The sequence below is a fragment of the Archocentrus centrarchus genome, chromosome 6, assembly GCF_007364275.1.
Source record: "Archocentrus centrarchus isolate MPI-CPG fArcCen1 chromosome 6, fArcCen1, whole genome shotgun sequence".
NCBI classification, from domain to species: domain Eukaryota; kingdom Metazoa; phylum Chordata; class Actinopteri; order Cichliformes; family Cichlidae; genus Archocentrus; species Archocentrus centrarchus.
In genome coordinates, this window is record NC_044351.1 from 19,123,610 (window position 1) to 19,145,300 (window position 21,691).

The 21,691-nt window shown below is 37.6% G+C and overlaps 4 protein-coding genes across 8 annotated transcripts in view; 3 read left to right on the forward strand and 1 right to left on the reverse strand.

Moving 5' to 3' along the window:
* LOC115782291 (SH2 domain-containing protein 7-like) overlaps window positions 1–84 on the forward strand; it is a 4,079-nt gene extending 3,995 nt beyond the window's left edge. The window contains exon 8 of the mRNA XM_030732391.1: window positions 1–84. This exon is cut by the window's left edge and continues 435 nt beyond it. The gene's annotated coding sequence lies outside the window, so the exon portion shown is untranslated.
* Window positions 85–4,002: 3,918 nt separating this feature from the next.
* Window positions 4,003–15,227, reverse strand: cib2 (calcium and integrin binding family member 2). 3 transcript variants are annotated; one of them, XM_030731446.1, is made up of 6 exons: window positions 9,982–10,032; window positions 8,598–8,632; window positions 6,340–6,451; window positions 5,150–5,297; window positions 4,866–5,061; window positions 4,003–4,060 (listed from the first exon to the last, which is right to left on the reverse strand). In XM_030731446.1, the coding sequence occupies exons 1-6, from the start codon at window positions 10,030–10,032 to the stop codon at window positions 4,039–4,041; spliced, it is 564 nt and encodes a 187-aa protein (XP_030587306.1). In that variant the 3' UTR covers window positions 4,003–4,038. The 3 variants fall into 3 exon arrangements, with proteins under 3 accessions (XP_030587306.1, XP_030587307.1, XP_030587308.1); XM_030731447.1 differs by lacking the exons at window positions 8,598–8,632; window positions 9,982–10,032 and adding an exon at window positions 15,186–15,227; XM_030731448.1 differs by lacking the exons at window positions 6,340–6,451; window positions 8,598–8,632.
* On the forward strand, window positions 11,124–14,727 carry lrrc61 (leucine rich repeat containing 61). The gene is made up of 9 exons (XM_030731445.1): window positions 11,124–11,344; window positions 12,309–12,404; window positions 12,483–12,629; window positions 12,733–12,793; window positions 12,959–13,044; window positions 13,125–13,190; window positions 13,282–13,350; window positions 13,534–13,659; window positions 13,761–14,727. The coding sequence occupies exons 1-9, from the start codon at window positions 11,317–11,319 to the stop codon at window positions 13,865–13,867; spliced, it is 786 nt and encodes a 261-aa protein (XP_030587305.1). The 5' UTR covers window positions 11,124–11,316; the 3' UTR covers window positions 13,868–14,727.
* Window positions 15,021–21,682, forward strand: idh3a (isocitrate dehydrogenase (NAD(+)) 3 catalytic subunit alpha). 3 transcript variants are annotated; one of them, XM_030731443.1, is made up of 12 exons: window positions 15,037–15,108; window positions 15,391–15,456; window positions 16,013–16,075; window positions 16,201–16,284; window positions 16,501–16,615; window positions 16,968–17,155; window positions 18,893–19,026; window positions 19,137–19,239; window positions 19,364–19,428; window positions 20,410–20,494; window positions 20,719–20,871; window positions 20,964–21,682. In XM_030731443.1, exons 1-12 carry the CDS (start codon window positions 15,082–15,084, stop codon window positions 21,045–21,047), a joined length of 1,167 nt encoding a protein of 388 aa, XP_030587303.1. In that variant the 5' UTR covers window positions 15,037–15,081; the 3' UTR covers window positions 21,048–21,682. The 3 variants fall into 3 exon arrangements, with proteins under 3 accessions (XP_030587304.1, XP_030587303.1, XP_030587302.1); XM_030731444.1 differs by lacking the exon at window positions 15,391–15,456 and having other exon boundaries at window positions 15,021–15,108; XM_030731442.1 differs by lacking the exon at window positions 15,037–15,108 and having other exon boundaries at window positions 15,303–15,456.
* Window positions 21,683–21,691: the final 9 nt, after the last annotated feature.

Sequence of the window (21,691 nt, forward strand, 5' to 3'; positions counted from 1 at the left end):
AGTCCACAGCATGTGATTCACCTTGAACTGCAGAGGAGAACTGTTTTCATCTACTTCTCATCAATGCAGACAAACCTGGGCATATTCACTACCCCTTCCTGTGAGCATGTATGCTATATATATATATATATATATATATATATATATATATATATATATATATATATATATATATTTGTCTACAGGTATACGTACATGTATAGAGGCTAAAGGTGACGGTGAAGAGGATAACACCCTGAAGAAATGTGGATATGTATTTTAGAGTGGCTGCGGAGTGATGGCAGCATTTCTACATGTAGAGCTCAAAATGCAAATAATAAATAAAAATAAATCAGTATACAAAGTATAAATATTATCAGTGTTTGCTGTGAAAATGGTACCGTTTTTAGCGTGCTCTGGCCATGGAATGCATTCTGATTAGGATTTTCCACTCAAAGAACATTCCTGTAAACTGCTAACATAGAGCATATTGTTCCAGAGATATGCAGCATGAGGAAAATTTGTGACATGCCACCATGTTTACTGACTGATCTTTAAAAATGTTACATGCTCCTTCCGCCAGTTTTGCACATTTACAGGAAACTTTATTTGCATACAGTTTTCAAACGTCTGTTTGTGACAGCAACGGGGAAGTGGTTCAAAGGTGGTAAAATGTCATTTATTATCTTCTGTTTTTTGCTTTTACTTTGCTAATTGTAGTTTTACTGGGACCAGTAAAGCTACAATTATGGGAATACTTAATATGTGTCTGAATGCTCTCATAGTTATCCTCTTAAACGGTAAAAAAAAACAAAAAAAAAAACAGAGAAAACTGCAGCTGCTGTGTTATTTCATGTTGGATGGAATGAGAGAAATTAGGAAATAAGCTGTTTGTGCTTTAAGTCGGGTAATGCAGACTAGGATGTGCTAAACGTCTTGATAATCAAACATTCAGCTTGGCAGATCATTAACTTTGTGACATTTCATTTGGCTCCTCTTTCACAACTGAGACCCACATGATAAAGTGTCACTGGAAAACATGGGGTATAAAAGCTTATGACTGATAAGAGTCATAACTGCCTGATTGTGTGTCAGTGGCTTTCTGCACATCTGAGAAACACTGACATAACTAGAAGGGCACTCAGTAGAGCATATACCTGTTGTAATACTCCATCATATGCAATTTTTGTGTAAGGTTTGTAGTTCACTTTACATTATTATGAGTATTTTAATTTAAAATAGAAAAAGACAATGACTTATCAGCGGTAATTGTTTAGTCATTGAAACTTTGGTATAAGGTATAGGTATATAACTATATCTTATACCAAATTTCAATACAATAAATGAAAAATTCACTGAGAAGTGAATTTTAAAATTTCACCAGTGATGAGATAGAGATTTTTTTCATTTTTGAATATTTTTGGTGATCCTGAACTTTGTCCTTGGAAATGAACTCATATGTTCTTGGGCCCCTAAGGAATATTTCAACAATATTTCATCCATTTCTGTTCAAAACCATTTGAGCTATTTTGCTTACAAACAAACAATCTCATAATAAATTAAAATTACCTCAAGGTCTACCTACTTTGGGGGGCTTCACCCACATGTCATTAATGTCTTTATCTGTGGATAAGGTTTGTTCAGTCGTCATAAGGAATATTCAGAGATAACAAACAGACACACGGCTTACTCGCTCAATATCGTCAGAGATTATGTCGATACTATTAGATGTACCCCTCTGAGTGTGAATTAGGCTTTGGTTCAAGTGTTGTACTTTAAATTGTTCATCCGCGATTTAATTTTTACCGAAAACCTAAGCAACCACCTAAGTTATCTGCTGTTATGCTGTGAACGCTAAAGGCGAGATCTTAAATCAGATCAAATTAAGATCTCAAACAGTGAAACCAGCGTGGGTTTTACACGCTGCTGTGCCGCTCTCACCCTCAGAAACAGTTGCTTAAAGTAATGGCTGCTTTATGGCATTGTAATCACACTGCACCAGAAGTGTTTCTGCTGAGATCATAACTAACAGATGTTCCCTGTGAGACCAGTAATTAATGGAGCTCCCTGAATATTTGATGCTGCCCTCGGAAAGGAAACGTCAGATAATGAACTGAAGAATTAACTGGCTGCTCTGAAGATTGCTTAATAACACTGAACAGACAAATCCTCCACTGTCAGTTAAAAATACAGCACTCAATGTCCCCTCTCTTCATTTTTCAGAGTAAGGACTGTGTACAGTTGAGGAGAAAGCATTCCATTCATAGCTGCACCTATGTTTTGTACATGTTTTATACAGATGGGTTGCTGCTCATAAACACATAACACATGAGGTGAAATGTAGTTCTACTCGGTGACTTTTCTGTATTTGAGCAACTCGGCACTATTTAATCTTGCAGAGCCCATTTTGCAGCCATTGCACTTGTCAACAAACATGAGATTTAAGTCTCAGCAGACCTAAACTTCTTAGTGACTGAAGGTCTGCATGTATGGCTACCTGACATCTAATTCTTCATGTATGTCTGTATGACTCATAGGTACTATTGAGCTAAACATGAACTGTGTAACACAATACGCCGTACATAGCAGATGCAAATCTGTACCCTCCAGCCAAAAAACCACCACACATTAATCATAAACCAACACAGCCAAAACCATATCCTCCAGCTTTCTGCTAAATTTAACCGGCATGTGCAGGATGTTCACAGGCTGGTGATGGCAAAGGAGATCTTTCTTAATGATCACATCCTCCTTAAAAATTTATTACAGCTCATATGAGGGGCTATGCAGAAGCATGTGTGTTTCCTGATTTTTAAGTTGGTTTCATGGCTGGGTGCATCATCATATGAGTACATTTGCAGCAATTGCTTGAAACGATTCAAGAGAGCTCCGTTTTTTTTAATGGCTTCTTTCACTGACAACAATAAACCCCACAAATGCACACAAAGTCAGAACGCACAGGGAAACAACATTTATTCAAAGGCAAATACAAGGAATTTTATGAAGTACTATAAAATACATATCGAAAAGATGGCAGTAACTGACATCTTGTGTAAATGGCTGAGGCAGAAGATGAAAGCTACCACAAAGAGTTTGGATGATGAAGCCCTTCATATAACTGGGGAACGGTACAACACGATTGTCATGCAAAGTACAAGCAAGATAACAACCGCAAGACTTTATTTATTGCATAGCTATATAATATCTGTATGCCCTTAATGCTGCTGCTGTGCTTCAAGTTTTATCCATAGTCTTATAAATACTGGCTATCTAGTGTGTCATTGTAAAAAGACTTCATAGGGAATCATGTGCAATACAGTTTCACTGACAATGGTTTTGAAAATGTTCCTGAGCCCAAGCAGTGATATCCACTACTCAGTCATGTCTGGTTTTAACACAGTGTGCTAGTCAGTATTAGTTTTCAACTGTTTCCTTGCATATAGAGACATCTCGAAGTTCTTTGAACCTTTAATAAGATTATGTATGATAGATAATGAAACCTCCTTTTTAATGACTTTATTTAAGGAATCTTTATTCTTTAAATATTGAACTATTTTCCCATGCATTATTTTTTTTTAAATGACTCAGTCTCTCTGGGCTGCTCTTTGTTGTGAGTTGTGCTCTAGCTGTGAGTATTATTATGTAGTCTTAATCAGCTTTTCACATTTTTTGGCCCCTTCTCCAACTTTATTGAAGTGTTTTTAGCATCAAATTCAAAATGAGCATATAAAACAACACATTTTTACCACTTCAACCTGTGATATGCTGTCTTTTATAGTTATAGGGTTTAAATGACCTGCTAATCATTGCATTTTTTTTTATTAAATTTCTTGGAAAATGAGGTTTTAAATACATTTTGTTTTACTAAAATAAAATTGAGGAACATCATTATCCAGATTCACCCAATAGTTTTGTCCTAAACCCAAGACTTAAGTGAAGTAAAGACAACTTAGGAGGAGGTCGGAAAGAAATGATGGACAGGGACTGTGCTGTGGCCAGGACACGGTTCAGGTAGAGTCTTGATGTTCAGTCACCTTAGAAACTGTCCATCCAGCCCTCTCAGATTCTTATATGGAAGGTACTGAAAAAAATAAAATAAAGTAAAAGATAATTGAAAAAGTAGTAATCTCTGTGCACCGGCCCTACAAGCACTGTCAGCAGCCCATTCATTCATTTTCATTACCGATAATGGATCGCCCAATCAAATCTCTTAACACAACCAGTCCCTCCCCTACCTTCCCTGTGTGCTCATGCACCTTGTAGACCAGAGTGTGGAAGAAGTATCTGATAAAGATTTCCAAACAAAAGTGAAAAAGTGGAGATGAAAAGCTAAGAGGGAAAAAGAAAAAGAAATTAGAAACAGATGTAGCAAAAATTGTCAAATTAACATGTTAGCTGTTGGGGCAGCTGCTGCTGCACCAGCAACAGTAACACCAGTAACAACTAGTAACAGGCCCTCTCAGTCACAAGAAGCTGCAGTAGCCGTGGAGAAGTGCAGGGGGAGGGACAGCAGTCCCAACAACAGAATGAGGAAATGAAGAAAACAGGTGGAGGAACATACAGCTCTGATCAGAAGTTTACATACACTTATTATGGTAAGTTTGAGTTTTTAATGATTTCTTTGAACGGATCCTTTTCCTATGGTTAATTGAGAATCACCAATTAACCTAACATTCATGTCTTTGGACTGTGGGAGGAAGCCGGAGCACCCAGAGAGAACCCATGCAGGCAAAAAAAAAGCAGAACATTCAAACTCCACAAAGAAAGGAAACAGCTAGCCAGCTGTCAGGCACAAACCTGGAGCCTTCTTGCTATGAGGTGACAGTGCTATGCTTTTATATTACCATAATCTCAAAATGTTGTTATGATAACATGAACCTATTTACCTTAAAAAATCCGGGGCCCTGGATATCATATTTTCAAAGTCAGCAAAAGACAGTTTGTGATCTCCATCCAAATCTGCCTCCTCAATGGTTTTCTCGCACACCAGCTGAACTTCTTCCGGAGTCAGCTCCTCCTTTGTCAGCTTATTCAGAGTCTTTTCCAAGTCCTCTTTGCACAGGTAATTATCCACATTGAAATCTATCAGCAACAGAGATTACAGTAAAACATTAAAAAATCTGAATTCATAAAATCTATAAAATATGGATGTTTTAAAAGATGTTGCTACCATATATTTTAAAGGCGTATATGGCCTTGAGTTCTCTAGGAGCCATTTCACTGAGGACTGAAAACATGTCCACAAACTCATTGAAGCTGAGATTCCCCATCCCATCCTCTGAGAACGACTCCACAATCCGGTTGCGGAATGGGTTTTCCTGGAGATAAATCATGATTCTGTTTAATAACTGCAGAAGCTTTTATTAGTCTAAAAATAAAAAAATCTCTGTAATCAAAAACACCTACATATTTATAATGTCCTATATGTTTTAATAAGAAAATACATAAGTGCACCAGCCTAGGTTTGATTCTCCTCTTCACTAAACTATTTAATGAAGGTAAAAAGCCTAAAAAACAAAAACAAAACCCAGCTACAATAGTTTAATGAATATATAAATTAACTGTATTCTGCTGATCACAGGTTTCAGCTGGAAAACCTGACTCCTCTCTTTGCTTGTATGTTGAAGCAATATAGTAATTAGATAACTGATTTATTTGACATCACATGTAAATTCATGCTCAAGACAATGCTACTAAAACAGAGTTTGTAGTTCAGTGATTCTAAAATGAATACGGCTTGAGGTCAATATGCAATCAGCTAAACATGATTTAATAAAATGATGCAATGTCATCCCTCTTGTTGACTCTAATCAGCTCATTAGTGTTCAGGAAGATAGGAATGTATTTATGGTCATGAAGTTGTACAGGACTAATCCTGTCTTTAGTGGTCACCTACCACCCTTACAACCCGGCCTTAATGTGACAGTTTTACAGGCAAGGTCCAATCATGCCAAGAGGAAGGGTACATCATAAGTCTGTGTGCCCATTCAAGCTTGTTTTTAGTCTAGAATGTTCTTTTTAAATGGCAGATTCATATATATATATATATATATATATATATATATATATATATATATATATATATATATATATATATATATATATATATATAGGAGGGCATAAATCAGTCAGATCATTTCACAGCACATTAAGTTTCAAAGGCTTACAAAATCAATTCTGCTCCTCTGGAAAGGAGTGTTGATTAAATGTTGGTCAGTGTGAGCAGTGTGCAACAAATGGGTCCTGAGTACAACCCATATACGTTAATACATAACAGGAGAGACTGCTGGTAAAAAACAAAAACAAAAACAAAAAAAAAACCCACTAAAACAGGCTGATTAATTTAAAAAAGAGTTTTACCTTTAATTCTGGCATGTTGACTATTAAGGCTAATGGCACTTTACAATCAGGCTCATTGGTGTAGTCCATTGGTACAAGATGTGGAGCCAACTCATGGTATCTGCCGTGCAACCTAGAAAAAAATTGAAAAACTTTTGTGCTTCCTTTGTTCTTATTACACAACAAACACTTTGCAATTTGTGGAAGTGTAGGTGTACTCATGTGCAGATATGTAAGCATATCTGCACATGAGTACACCTACACCTTTCCAAATCTTTTTTAACATAAGGTATCTCATATTTATATTTATATGTGCGATCTTGCTGTTTATATTTTTTTACTCCTACTACTAGTAGTATTTTTGAGTTGGAAGCCAAGAGTACTTTTGCACAATGTCAGTAAAGTGAAATCTAAAAAGATGCAACTCCTGTTGTCATCTTCGAGCAACTCGTGGAACAAATTCACTGCAGATCAGTCAGTTTGTGACCTTCAGTGATTCTCAGCTGTGCTGTAACCACTGCAGCTATGGAGAGAAAGAGCTTCACATGTATCTAAGATTGCATCCTCTTTCCTTGACAAATACAAAATGTAATATATAGGAACATATCATTCTCTAATGTTACACTACAACATTCTTGAGTGTCTGTATTTCATTTTATTAAGTAGCTCTTTATCATCTAACATCTAGAACAAACCACTGACAAAAGATACTGAAATGTGACCATCACTACTCGCTTCCATTAAGGAGAAAAACGAGTCATTTATGCCTGTCATCAAGTGGATGAGCAACAGTAGGACAGAATTAAGTCTGTCCAGTGAGTCGTGACCAGTTCCATCACTAGATAGAATTATATTTATTTAATTTTTCAAATGTTGAGGTAGAAATGTGATACTTTTTTGGACGGCCCTGATAACAATACACCAGTCAAAAGGTCAACATGACTTTCATGTAACATACTGAGTCACAGCTACAAGACAGAACCTTCCAGATCTACACTGACAAACTCCTGCATATAATAGTAATGTCCACAAATCATAAATGCACATAAGATGCCATTCATAGATGTAATGGTATATTTGTCTGAATTAGGTTTCCTATTGAATCCTGTCTGTGTTTAATGAGACCAACATTTGATTTGTTGGTGCAGGTGAATAAGGTTGGAAATGCAGCCATTACAATATAAAAGGCAGCACTGAACTGCAATAAGTATATTTTAAGTATATTTACCACATATGGTAATTTTGGTCGACACATAAATGTATATGCGTTTTGTATTATATAACACGAATCATAATGCACAGATGTTTACTGAGTGAAACATTCATATGAATGGGTGAGTGTGTCCAAACTTTTGACTGGCACTGTATCTGCTGCATATCTCCTCTGGTTGCTCAGTTTTCAAACTGCATGTAACTGAAGATATCTCTGAATTATGTTCTAGATCTGTCAACCGTGATTTACAGCAAAATATTACAATTTGGGACAGATGACTGCTATGGGCAAGCAGGGATCAGGCAATCAGTATGCTGACTGCTGGAATGAATGCTGCAAGAATTATCAGACACCTCCAGTGCAGTAGTGGGCCAACTGATCCATTCTGATCAGACAATCCACTGATATTTTGGTTTTGGTGATACAACTTGTCGTATTTGTTCAGTCCGGCATGAAAGTTGAATGAAAAGAGCATTTTATTCATTTTTCTGATTAAGAATTTCTTGTTTTACATGCTTTATTTTGCATTATTGTGAAATACAACTATATAGCATTCAGAAATTGTTGTTTTTTGCAATGTGACGTTTTCAAGTATTCATGTTCAAACATTGCCTCAGATTTCAATGTGTGAAAAAAGAAAAGGGCTGAAAGTGGGTGGATGAACATATTTCAAAAAAACAGCATCCCCAAAAATCCCATATTTCAGCTGGCAATTAAATCAAATGAATCAGTGAGCTCTGGGGATTTTGCATGGCTGAGGCATTTTTAACTCTTATAGGAGTTAAAAATAGGAGCTAAATGGAGCCTGAAGCAGTGATCTATTTTATACAAAGCTACGTAATGAAAGAATAGTTTGTGACTGAACATCCAACATTACATGCCAAATCCTGAGCCACTTAAAGCACATACAGTCCAAAGAGCAAAGGCAGGACACAAGGAAATAAAAAAGTCTTCTAATAACATGTGTATCGTGACCAGAGTGGTTTAAGTGACTGACAGTAAAATAAATATCTGTGAGCAATTTTTCAGAATGAAAAAAAAAAACACAAATGAATATAACTCTTACCGCAGAATTTCTTTCCGAGTAAAAAACGTGCAGTCCTGCAGTGAGGGAGATACAGCGTGTGAAAAGCAAATACTTACAATAAGGTTTAACAGAACTGCACATCACAACCAATTCTTTAAGGTGCAATAGAAATTTCCATGAAACGCTCACAATGACACTTCTGTGAATTCATGTGATGAACCATTACTGTAAAACGCTAAGTGGGGTGTCTGGTTTCTCCTAAACGATGATGTGTGTGAGTACATGAGGGAACGTGATCTGCTGTTGTCTGACATGCATGTGCTGGCACAGGCTTTATCCAACAGCTCTACTAGAGCACCTCAGCTTACATTTGCCTTTTGTATGAATTCTGTCTGAGCTACGCTCCTGGGTGTAAGAAGCAGAGTGCAGTCAGCTGCGCATGAGGGACAGCACCCTTTGCTTTCACTGATGCACCTACTCAAGTCAACCTGACCTACTAGTTTCCATCACACAAGATAACACCATGAGTTATGCTGACACTCGGAAATGGAAGCACAGTCGTGTTTGTGTTGTGAAGTTCTGAATTCCTTGGTGAACAAAGCAAGCTGATCCTGTATGCAATAATCTAGCATTAAATATTTGAGCTTTAGAATGTACATTCAACTGATACCCTAGAGATAACAACTATTGGCCAAACAGAAACCGTATTCTAGGAGTAGCTGAAGTAACCAGAGAAGCTCTTGAGAAACTGTGTCCAGAGAGTAGAGTTTCATGGCACATCATTCTGGCTTGGCATCAATTATTAAGTCCACACGGAATCACATGATAAACCCGTGCATATGAAGATGTCTTTCTCCCTGGGAAAACCTGGATTGTTGTTACAGAGAACAAAAGGTCAGATCCTCTCAGATGATGACTCCGTTTGTATAAGATCCTCCAGTTTGCAGTGAAATCAAAACCTTCTGCTATTCTGCTCATCAATATTTAAACAACAAAGTCATAACTGACTGCACTGTTGTGGGAAATCGGTTATTGCTTGTTTTAAATTGAGGTGAGACACTTTTAATAATTAATATTTTGTGTCTTTCCCTCTTTTAGACATAAAATACAAAGAAAAATTGTAATATAACAGTCTAGCAATAGAAGCGCAATAGTATTAAAAATCAGTTCAACCTCTTAAATACTGGCAGCACAAAAGAAGCAGCCTTGCAATAATCAGTAAACAAATATGTTTACTTTTACCCAGATTTTTGTTTTGTTTTTTTTACTTCACTTAGCCTTCCACCAACACTTTTTCTAGTAATGTTTTAAATGGCAGCACACAATAAAAACATTAAGAAAAAAAAAAGGAATTGCAGGATATTCATTTGTGCTTAATATTCAGATTCAAAACACAGGTATAGACACGAGCATTCAAACTTACCTGGTAAGCATCAAGTTGCTCGTCGGTAAATATCGTTTGTTTATTGCCCATCTTAATCAAGTAATTTGTTGCTTATACACATTCACAGCACTGAATGTCCTTCTCTCAGTGAAAGGCATTTAGGTCGGCGGAGTCAAAGTCTCCGAACAGTATGGATTTATATCGTTGCAAATTCTTAAAAAAATGTTATTGATGTCCTTCCAGACGATGTCGTCCATGACTGCAAAAGTAGAGGAAGTGCATCAAGAAAACTGAAATAAATAAATAAATAAATAAGGTTTCCAGTTATGCCGGAGCCCGTGGATGTTCTCTGCTGACCCCAAGGACTGCAAACTGATCTCTTTCTCCTCCTTAAGTACCCAGATGGTGTTCACCGGAGTCCAGACAAACCAATGAGACCTAAGCTAGAAAATTAATAAATAAAAAGGCCTGTATGTGAACTAGAGACTGCGAGTAACATGGATGATGTAACTTCACTGTGGGGCCACTTAATTACCTGCTTATTAAATATTTTCTTTATCTTGAACCTTATTACTAGTAATGGGCTGTTATTGATGCAACATGTAATGAACATGCAATCTGTGCTTTAATATTAAAACTAATCCACTAATGCTAAGTTGTAAAGGCTGGGCACTTTTTAGTCCTTTGTCTGAACTGATCATAGCCTCAGTCCAGTTAATCTGCAGTATGCATAGTGAATACAGTGATAAAACCTATCCTATAATTTAATAGAATAGAATAGTAATTCAGTATAAAGTACAGTGTTTTTTTGTTTGTTTGTTTGTTTGTTTGTTTGGGGGGGGGGGGTGCATTTGGTGCAATGCATTCCAACTCAGATATATTTAAAAATATTTTTTTTCGCCGGGGTATTTGAACTTGGTTTAATTACACTTTCCCATCTAAGCTGCATTTAACTGGATTTTTATTAACCACCACAGATCCAAACCCCTGCAGATTTATCCACGGCATAGTAACAAGATCAAAACTTTTAATTGACCCGGTAACCTGTTGCACGGAAGCAGCATTTAATAAATGTTTGTTTTTTCCCCCCTTTTCTCTTTAATTCAGCCAGGTGCACAGCTTCTCTCTGTAGCCTGTCCTGCAGATGATCGCCTCCTCTTTCCTTCAGCCGGCTGCGGAGACTGAGGTCCGTCTCATCCACCTGCGTGCTCTTACAGCACAGCAGTACAGTGAGCGTGTCCTGACTGCACACCGGGACCCATGATAATTTCATATTCCCCCCACACAGCCTCTACCTCGCCTTTCCACCACACTGGTTGAAAGTGTCGCTCTTTACTGTGTTAGGCAGCTTTCTAGGCAGCAAAGTTGCCCAGGATGGACTCGAAGCGAGAAAAGGACCAAGGTAAGTTGTGATGGGGAGCTTGTTGCTACGTCGCTATGCTAGCCACTAGCTGCTTATGCTAGGTAGCTGTGCTTTAAGCTACAACGTACCTAACAACCCCTTTTTGTTTGTTACACAACATTTTGCATAAATCATCACTTAAGGGGGGGAATTCAAAAGCCCACCCACTTTCATCCGGATGAATCATCCTCATGATTTAATCCACGCAGCCGCTGTCCCACAAATATAGCTAACATGGCAACACTGGCTATCGAAGTCCTTATACTGTCTCTGCTAACAACTTGTAACGTTACTGCTGGCTGACTGTGCATAAAACTAAACGACATGAGCTTTATTTCTGCAGATGCAATGCAAAACATTAGTCTCTGCCTACATCCACTACATTTTTCGTCATGTTTAATGATATATATGCATGCTTGTCAGTCCTCATTTATTTTATGCTGAAATGAATTCAATAAAAACCTGTGCTGCATATCTGAAAATATAATAAGAGGAGGAACAGGAAAATAACACAGCCCTGCATCATCATCATCAAATGTGGTCAGCCGTGGTTCCCTTTTACCTCTCCACGGGATTTAATAAGAGCTCGCTGACACTGCCTCGGGAAATTAAGCCAAAAATAACTCCCTCGGTTTTTTTTTTTTTTTTTTTTTTTTTTTTTTTTATTCATGCATGCAACTGGCAAGTTAATACCACCCAGCAGCGCATCTGTTTGTGAACCTTTGCTCAGGAGGACATCCCAGTGTGCAGCCACATATGAAATTCAGAAACTGCTTGTCTGAATAGCCCACCCCAGAGATGATTGTATGGGTTATTTGCTTGTTCCACTGTAAGCAGAACAGACACAATGCTTCCAGCATTTTCTTTTGCAGTGCTGACTCACGAATAATGAGACGGTGGGTGTATAAGAATAGAAAAGTAAATATGCTTTGCTCTTCTGAAGTCCTGCCACTCTTTCTTTCAGATGCAGACCATGAGAAGATAACCGCAGTGCTGCTCAAGTCACGTACAGGAGAATTTGATTTGGAGTCGATATTGTTTCTCAAATTAAGAGGTCTTGGTAAGATGAAAATAATATGTTTGTTTTTAATTCTGTAACTTTGCATATCATTTGGGATTCAAATTGTATGTCTTATAGGTGTACATGATCTTGGATGCATTGGGGAATGTATAAACTTGGAGAGACTGGACCTCTCTGGAAATAATATCACAAATTTAGCTCCTTTAGCATCTCTACGGCTTCTTTCCGTCCTCAATTTGTCTAACAACAGGATCTCCAATTTAGGTAAGATTTTAGAAGCAATAATTGATCCTGTATTACCTTATATCTCTATCATGAATAGGCTTCACATTTTCTCATAAATTGGTCACTGTATTTGCATTTCCAGAGCCCCTGCGCAGTTGTGACAGTTTACAGAACTTAAATGTGGCTGGTAATATCATAAACAGGTAAGACTAAATAACCGCTGAATGGATTTTTTTCCCCATAGATGATTAAGAATGTAAATATCTCACAAACTGCTGTGTTATTGACATTGACATAAAAACATAAACTATGCTTTATGCATAAATTACTGTGTTAAATTAAAGAGTGTGTCTTTTGTTTTTCCACAGCATTGAGAACCTACACTGCCTTGTTTCTTTGAGAAAACTAGAAAATATACGTTTTAAAGACAACACCTATAATTACACTAATCCAGGTAATTTTGGTGACTTTGAAAATATTCCAGTAGATGGAAACTCTTGATTGATGAAGTCATGCTGGGTTTCTTTATGTCAGTGTGCAGGAACTCTTCATATAGAACAGTAGTTCTCGAGATGTTCCCCAACATCAAAGTTCTGGATGGTGAGATTTTTTTTCCATTTCTTCTTTGTACAATTATCTGTAAAGGTTTTGTGTATTAATTAATTAATTAATTAATCTGTTTAAATTGCAGGTGAAAGAGTTGTCGGACGTGGGAGTGATCTGTACCAGTTATGCAAGGACATTGATGATACCATTAAAGGTAGATTTTAATGAGCTTTATGTCACACTTTATTTATTAGAGCAATTTGATTATCATAGTATTTGCTCTCACAGAGGATACCCCCATGGCACCGCTGACAGTTGTGATGCAGTTGTGTTTGCCCTTGCTTAAGTTATTTTCATATGTCTGGACTGATATTTTCTTCCTTTGATTGACGATCAGCTGGTCTGTACAAGAATGGACAGCTTGTTGAACATCCTGACTGCAAGCCATGGGTGGAGGATAGTTACTGGGATATAAAGAGATCAAACAATGCCATAATTGAAGAAGCCTACAAGCAGTTTAATGGTAAGAGACTGTCTGCCAACCTGTTCCTAGTTATCTAACCAGTTGCTAACTGCACTGATTTTACAGTGTAATTCTTGTCTTGTATTTTATTCTTTGTACAGATGTTCTTCATGAATGCAGACTCCTCAACAACAGAGCCACTCATGTCATTTCACAAACTGAACGGTCCATGAGCCTGAAGAAGCAGCCAAAACAATATGCTATCTGAGCTGGCATATTTTGGACACATTTGTGGGCAACATTTAGCAACTTTTTTGTTGTATGATATATCATGACTAATGAACTGTAGGTTTTTGCAGATTACCACTCTATCTCTATATCCAAATGCTTGACATTTACCATTGCCTGACACACACATGCTCTGTCTTGCAGTGTGTGGCATTTGCTGACCTTGTACTCATCCTATGCATTGGGTATTGGACAAAACGTGTAGGTGGTGTGAAAACCTTTACCCATACCGACAGCCCTCAGTTTGGTTCAAAGATGTCTTTACTTGCACAGTGTGCATTTTGTACCATGCTGTAGCCTCTGTTTATGCTGAGAGCTATGCTGCTTAAGATTTTCTATTGGTTCTCAGTAATTTATAGCTTTTTTCCATTTTGCATTGCTGGATAATTTGGGAAGTTAATGTGTCCCATGCTGTATGCTTTCTTTGTAAGTTCAATTTCTGCAAAAAAAACAAAACAAAACAAAAAAAAAACATGATTGAATGATTGCTTCAGCTGTTTCTACTTGTTTTATATCATAAAATGTATTATATGTGCAATCAAGTTGTGGGAAATATAATGCTTATGAAGCTTTAATAGTGTACTACAATTTTTATTTTTACTAATATATATATATGTTTTTATTTAGTCTTCTTTGGGACAACATACATGTATTCATACCCTCCCATGTTTGCTCTCACTGATCCAAATATGATATTTTAAAAGCTAAACCATAAGGATGTAGCCTGCAGAAGTCACTCCTTGGCTGAGTTGAGTCTCAGAAGCAGTCCGCTGGCGCCGCCTACTGGCGGTAATCGTGCTCCAACTAATCATTTACCAGCCGTCCGAACTTGTTCATTAATATGCTATTTATTTTAAATAAAATATGAATAAAATAAAGCCCCATTCTCCTATGTTGAGCTTGAATTTAGTCTTGTTTTATCTTCATGGCGTGGCACTAATATTATTAGCTTTACATTCGGAAAGAGAAGTAAGCGCAAAAGAAAGCCCTGCCTTTAAAGTTGTTGATTTAAAAATGTGAAACATTTAAATTACGTGAGTATGCATTATTGAAATACACAAGAATCACGACCAGTCTATGATCACGACGTTATCTATTGTGTGAAAAATAAAATTGCTCAGAGCGGATATCCGCTCTACTGTCCTTAGCTTTACAGCTGCTGCAGCTGCTGTTATCGACCTTGGCTCGCTCAGGATGGCAGGAAAGGCGTGGAGGTCAGCGGTATGTATGCGGAGATTTATGAAAATGTGTCAGAAGTACTGGTTGCATTTTGTTTCAATTCATTAGTTAACACTTACTGTCAGTCCCAGTGGCAGTTCATACACTGCTAACTACTTAGCTGGGCGCTAACGCACAGGCTACGTCCCTGTAGTTGCTATAGCAACCTGACATGTTTAGCTAGCTCTTTAGCCAACTGCATGTTAGCAACAAATTGTAGTTCCATTGCTCTAGTTGAACATGTTTTTTTTAAGGCCGCGTTATAGCTATGTCTATCGTCTACAGATTCTTATTCTACTAAGAAAGTTGGGTTTATCGATCAGTGGCAAGGATAAAATCAAACCACAGGAAGTAAGTCAAGTATACTCATCTTAAAATGCTGCATATCCTTGCTGCGTTAGGAAAAGAGCTTGTGAGTTGCTCCCCTCGCTTGTAATGTGATCATATCTGGAATGGGGGCTTTGTTTTGCAAACTTTCCTAAGTAAGGGTTGTCTTTAGTTGGCTGTCTGCTTGCCAACCTGCCTGTGTGTCTATGGTGTGTGTCTATGGTGTTCATTCTTATATTTTTATCCCTTGGGTGCTTCATATAATTGCATTGCTTTACATGTTCAGATAAGTTTACTGTGACCAAGGATTGGCAAAAGAGTTAACTTGTGCATTTCTGAAAACATTACAAGACTGCTGAACCGTTATACCGGTCAAGTATATTGTGCTATTAAACACAGCAGTGCAAAAAAACTCTGTTATCCTCTTTGCTCCAGATATCGATTCGGTTCACCACACACTCTACACAGATCTGTTTTCAATGCTTTTGCTTATTGCCAGAAATAAACAACAGAATAGTCCTGGGAGGGTAAAAAAAATATATTTTTTTAAAGTGCTATTTGTGTTCTGTTTTATTGTCAGGTAGCAGGGGTAGTCGGGGCCTTGAAGAATGAGACAACACAATCCAGGACTTTCATCCGTGGGGTATTTATTTTTCCTTATAAAGCTACAGACTATTTTTTTGTGATGATTTTTGGTGTAACTTGGGTCTAAATTTAAACTACCTCTTAAATGTGCAATAAATCTTGTGTCATTTTTCTGACTCACAGATTCAGACTGTCACTTTAATCCCTGGTGATGGGATTGGTCCAGAGATCTCCACTGCTGTCATGAAGATATTTGAAGCAGCTAAAGTTAGTACCAGAGGAGAAAAAAAAATCATTAACATGCAGTTATTTTTCAGATTTTAGCAAAGAATAATCTATTACTTGAGTACTGATACATCATGTAACATTAGAAATATAATTAAAGTTTAGACAACAAATGAAGTTTCTGTGTTTAAAAAAAAAAAAAAAAAAGCATTGTGAAAGATAATTCAGTCCTTCGTGTTGGATGTGCTTTTGATATAGGCACCTATTCGGTGGGAAGAGAGAAATGTTACTGCCATTCGGGGACCAGGTGGAAAGTGGATGATACCTCCAGATGCCAAAGAATCAATGGACAAGAACAAAATAGGCCTGAAAGGTAACCTGATTGATTTACCTATATTTATTAAAAATCAAGTTTTTAAAAATGTGTGATTAACCAGTAGGCCAGTTCTGATCCAGATAATGATATACAAGTGCAGTTATGTGTTTTATTTTTGTTTTGTTTTGTTTTTTGTTGGGACTATATACTAATTTCTCTATTCCAGGAACTTGATCCTCATATTCCCATAGCAACAGCTCAGAAGTGAAATTGTTTTAGAGACATTAGTTAAACTTCCCACACTTAAAAACAAATTTCCAAACCGATCATTTCATATGGCTGTGTTTGAAGGAGGTGTTTAGATGTATTTTCTTTCTTCCTATATTTTGAATTCTTTAACATTTTGCAGGCCCTTTGAAGACACCAATAGCTGCTGGCCATCCCTCCATGAACCTGTTGTTGAGGAAGACCTTTGACCTCTATGCTAATGTGCGGCCCTGTGTGTCCATTGAGGGCTACAAAACCCCCTACACTGATGTGAACCTGGTTACAATCAGGGAAAACACCGAGGGAGAATACAGTGGGATTGAACATGTTGTAAGACCTTTAACAACATTACCTTTTGACAAGCTTTCTTAGAACTTCTTTAAGTAGTCTTCATAAATAGTTTTCTAGGCTTCTTGAAGGACATTCAAAGCTTTTCTTTGGATGTTGGCTGCCTTTTGTTGCGATGATCCCACGCTGCTTCAATAAGGTTGAGGTCCAGGCTCTGGGGAGGCAAATGCAATAATGATCCATTGTGTGTTTTTCTACCCAAGTATGCTTTTACTGCATTTGCAGTGTGTTTGGGATATGTCCGTGCCATATCGTATCGACAGCTATAATACCAGTATAAATTTTTACATGGTATAAAAGCATAATTTCCTGATATCATTTCTATAGCATTAAGCAACTGTTTAAAAAGGTCAACCCAGGATATAACGTCCCAGGTTTATTATGTGACAGTTGATGCCCACCCTAGTGTGGGCATCAACAAGATTCGCCTGGGCGTGTCTGCGAGAAAGAGCTGGTGTCAGCTTCTGATGATGATTTAGTACCTAAAAAGAGAGATACTTCAACAACCTGCACCAAAGCACAGCACTTTGCAGAATATGCAAGAGAATTGTTCCCATTAAAGGTGGAAACAACAAACACGTTTTGCCACTTGAGTACAAACAGACTGCGAGGGAGGAGATACTAACTTTTTGCAACCAAAAAGTAAACAAATGCCTCAACTGAACATTGGTGAAACATTCGATAGTTGCACTTCATATGACAGGACAAGAAAACGGTGGATGGAAATGACTGAAATTACCTGTTATTAAGAAATGATGCCAGTCCAAACAGTGGAAAATCTGGGCATTAAGCAACTGTTTAAAAAGGTCAACCCAGGATATAACGTCCCAGGTTTATTATGTGACAGCATTTTACAGGTGCCTGGTGAATTACAAGGTTACTTTAGTTATTGTTAAACTAAAGTGTTAAGCAATTATTTAAAACTCCAAGGAAAACACTCCCTAGGTTACTTTGGTGCTTACATTTAACTGTGTCACTGGATATAATGTTGTGTCACTACTATTCCACTGTAGTGGTGCTGCTGGCACCCTGTTTCAATAGATTCACACTTCAAATTAGGAAGTGTGTCATCAGTGACAGTAGCTCACTGGAAAAGCAGGATGGAAAATGCCCTTTATTTGCTTACATGCTGCTTCCTGCAAGCTGCAAGCATCAATAAAACATTGTTTTTTTCTGTTTTTTTTTCCTCCCTGTTACAAATCCAATGCAGCCAACAAGTGTTGGCACCCACTCAGCAGTTTTGTCCTCCATTCATCCAGTTTCCTCAGGTTTTCTAAGGACACACTGCACACCATGCCCGAATATGCCAAGTTTTCGGCTAATAGCTGTTTGGGAATCACCTTGTTGGTGCAGAAATATTGTTTTATGCCTGTCAAACTGTGTTATCTATGGCATTTTTCATAGATTCAACTAAAGAAATTAGAACAAGTGATTTGATTAAAGATGCTTAAAATTAGTTCTTTGCTAAGTTGTGTATTATATGTGGACACAATACAGGTTCAAAGACTGGACTGAACATGAGTGAAAAAGCAGCCAATGTCCAAAGATAACCTGTGAAAGACTTTTAGGAAGCCTGGAAAACTACTGTTCAAGATCACTTTAAAAAAATTACAAGAAAGTGTGGCTCCTTGGAAGTAAAATATAAGTAAATGAGGGGTCACTCAAGACTTTTGCACAGGATTGTAGTCACATTCACAGTTAATTTTTTTTTTGTTTCAGATTGTTGATGGAGTTGTACAGAGTATTAAGCTCATCACCGAACAAGCCAGCAAACGCATTGCAGAATATGCTTTTGAATATGCAAGAAATAATCAGAGGGTCAGTGTTACAGCTGTTCATAAGGCGAATATCATGTAAGTAGATTTTATTACAGTTTGTCGTTGTAAAGCTACTTGCTGAAATCACATTTTTATCCAGTGTTGAATTTTTATTTATTTGTGTATTTTTTTTTGTTTTTTTTTAGGCGCATGTCAGATGGACTTTTCCTACGAAAATGTAGAGAGGCCGCTGAAAAGTACAAAGATGTGAAATTCACAGAGATGTACTTGGATACTGTGTGCCTTAATGTACGTTCCAGTAGCTTTTGTGGTGAATTTGTACAAATGTTTCAGATGGATCAGAAAGAATGCTTTGTTGCGTTTTTTTTTAACATTCTTCATTAATAGCAGGATTGTTCATGCAAACTTACAGATGGTGCAGGATCCCACACAGTTTGATGTATTAGTGATGCCAAATTTGTATGGCGATATTTTGAGGTAAGTAACTCAAAAACTCAATAAATTGCTTATGTTCTAATACTCAAGAACAAGATAAATCATGAGTCCTTTATTACTTTTCTATTTTTCCATCCATCCCATCCATCCATTCGCTTCCGCACATCCTGTTAAGGGTCGCGGGGGGGCTGGAGCCTATCCCAGCTGTCATAGGGCGAGAGGCAGGGTACACCCTGAACAGGTCGCCAGCCTGTTGCAGGGCCAACACAGAGGGACAAACGACCTTTCACACTCACATTCATGCTCTCATTCACACCTATGGGCAATTTAGATTAGCCAATTAACCTAACCCCAGTAAGTGCATGTCTTTGGAATGTGGGAGGAAACCGGAGTACCCGGAGGAAACCCACGCAAGCACGGGGAGAACATGCAAACTCCACACAGAGAGAGGGAGAGGCCTGGGCCAAGGTGGAATCGAACCCAGGCCTTCCAGATGGTATTCTAACTGTGAGGCAGCAGTGCTAACCACTGCGCCACCGTGCTGCCCACTTTTCTATTTTTTTTAACCTTATTTTTTTCTGAATTTCCCCTTGGGGTAAAAAAACAAGTATACGAAACCCTAATGTACTACCACTCACTCCAGTCACAGCCTGCTGGAATAAAAACTTGACATCCCTTTTAACAGGTGAGACGATTAGTGATGCATCTTGGTGGTGCATAGGCCTGGACACTTGTCCAACCTATTTCAACAGTGGGCAGGTGAAGTAGGAGCAATCCAAAGAGGAACTCATCATGAACAACAAGCACAGACAACAATGAAGGCAGGGCTGTGCACACAGTAGTTAGCATAGAAAACACAGCTGAAAGACATGGGAGAAAGCACAGTTGTCTGGAGTCATAAGAAAGCAACTAAAACATTTACAGTATATTAAAAATATGATTGCTCATTTGTGGCTATGATACATATTAGTAAATTGTTTACCAATTAAGCTTAAATCCAATATATGCTGTTTCCCATTACAGCGATCTTTGTGCCGGATTAATTGGAGGTCTTGGAGTAACTCCTAGCGGAAACATTGGCACAAATGGTGTGGCCATATTTGAGTCGGTATGGTTTTTGTTTTTTTGTTTTTTTTCCTTCTTCATTTGTCATTTTTCTTCAAGTTTCAGATACATGATCAATGTACAAGTTGTACAGAAAGTCCACGGTGTGGCATGAGTTAGTGAAAGCACTTGAAATTGTAGCATATTCCTGTATTCGTGCTCCTCATTGTTTTAAAGATGTGAGATTGATAGAAATGTCAGACGTGGTGACGGACTTGTGTCATTCAGGTTCATGGAACTGCTCCAGATATAGCAGGAAAAGACCTGGCTAACCCCACTGCCCTGCTGCTCAGTTCAGTCATGATGCTGCGACACATGGGCCTGCATGGGCATGCCAAAAAGATTGAAACTGCCTGTTATGAGACAATTCGAGATAGAAAGGTAATCTACTTCTTTTCTGAAGAAATGCCATTTTAGATATATATTGTAGACCCATTTTCTGATTTATAATGCTTTTGTTATTCATCTTAAAGGTTCTGACAAAAGATCTGGGAGGGAACTCAAAGTGCTCAGAATTCACAGAAGCAATATGTCAGCGATGTCGAGATATGGACTGAAAGGACGTTGGTGAGACCAGTGAGTTCATTGTTAGGGTTTGGGTCACTTAATCATGTCATGCTGTATCCGCACAATTGAACCAAAATTTACTTTAAAAAAGAAAAAAAAAACACACAAGTCAGGCAGCTGAGATCCTGAATGTTTTATTTTTCTCTCTGCATGCTCCAAAAAACAGTGTTAACAACAGTTTTATGTGTATGTAAAATGCAAATGTGATGTTCCTGTTTAATCAATGGTGAATATTATATATTTATTGGCAAAATGTATGTAATGTATTTGACAATGCTATTTAAAGACAGAGCCACAAATGCCACTTGAGAAACAATCCTTTGCTAACAAATCAAACTCTGCTTGACATTTATTTGCTTAGAAAATATGTGCAAACACAAAAAGGTTTCCATAACATGAAACTTTCAGAGATTTATTTATTCTGTTAACTTACTGTTTCTTTTTATAAATATAAATTTATGGAAGAAAATTGATAGTACGTTGACATCAAAAATGCCATAATTTTTATTCAGTGTTATTCAAATGACTCTCACACCTGTTACAACTGATTTCTTGGGTACCAGTGTCTTTCTCATAAATGTTATAAAGCACTTCCACCAATTTTCCAAGATAATTGGTGTTACGTAAAGACGTA

Coding starts and splice junctions, on each gene's coding strand:
- cib2 (XM_030731446.1), bottom strand. CDS start 10,032: ATGGGCAATAAACAAACGATATTTACCGACGAGCAACTTGATGCTTAC. Junction 8,633..9,981: donor AGCAACTTGATGCTTACCAG/GTAAGTTTGAAT, acceptor CCCTCACTGCAG/GACTGCACGTTTTTTACTCG. Junction 5,298..6,339: donor TCAACATGCCAGAATTAAAG/GTAAAACTCTTT, acceptor ATTTATCTCCAG/GAAAACCCATTCCGCAACCG.
- idh3a (XM_030731442.1), top strand. CDS start 15,346: ATGTTTTTTTTAAGGCCGCGTTATAGCTATGTCTATCGTCTACAGATT. Junction 19,240..19,363: donor TGGATACTGTGTGCCTTAAT/GTACGTTCCAGT, acceptor GCAAACTTACAG/ATGGTGCAGGATCCCACACA. Junction 20,872..20,963: donor AGACAATTCGAGATAGAAAG/GTAATCTACTTC, acceptor TTCATCTTAAAG/GTTCTGACAAAAGATCTGGG.
- lrrc61 (XM_030731445.1), top strand. CDS start 11,317: ATGGACTCGAAGCGAGAAAAGGACCAAG. Junction 13,191..13,281: donor CAACATCAAAGTTCTGGATG/GTGAGATTTTTT, acceptor TTTAAATTGCAG/GTGAAAGAGTTGTCGGACGT. Junction 13,351..13,533: donor CATTGATGATACCATTAAAG/GTAGATTTTAAT, acceptor ATTGACGATCAG/CTGGTCTGTACAAGAATGGA.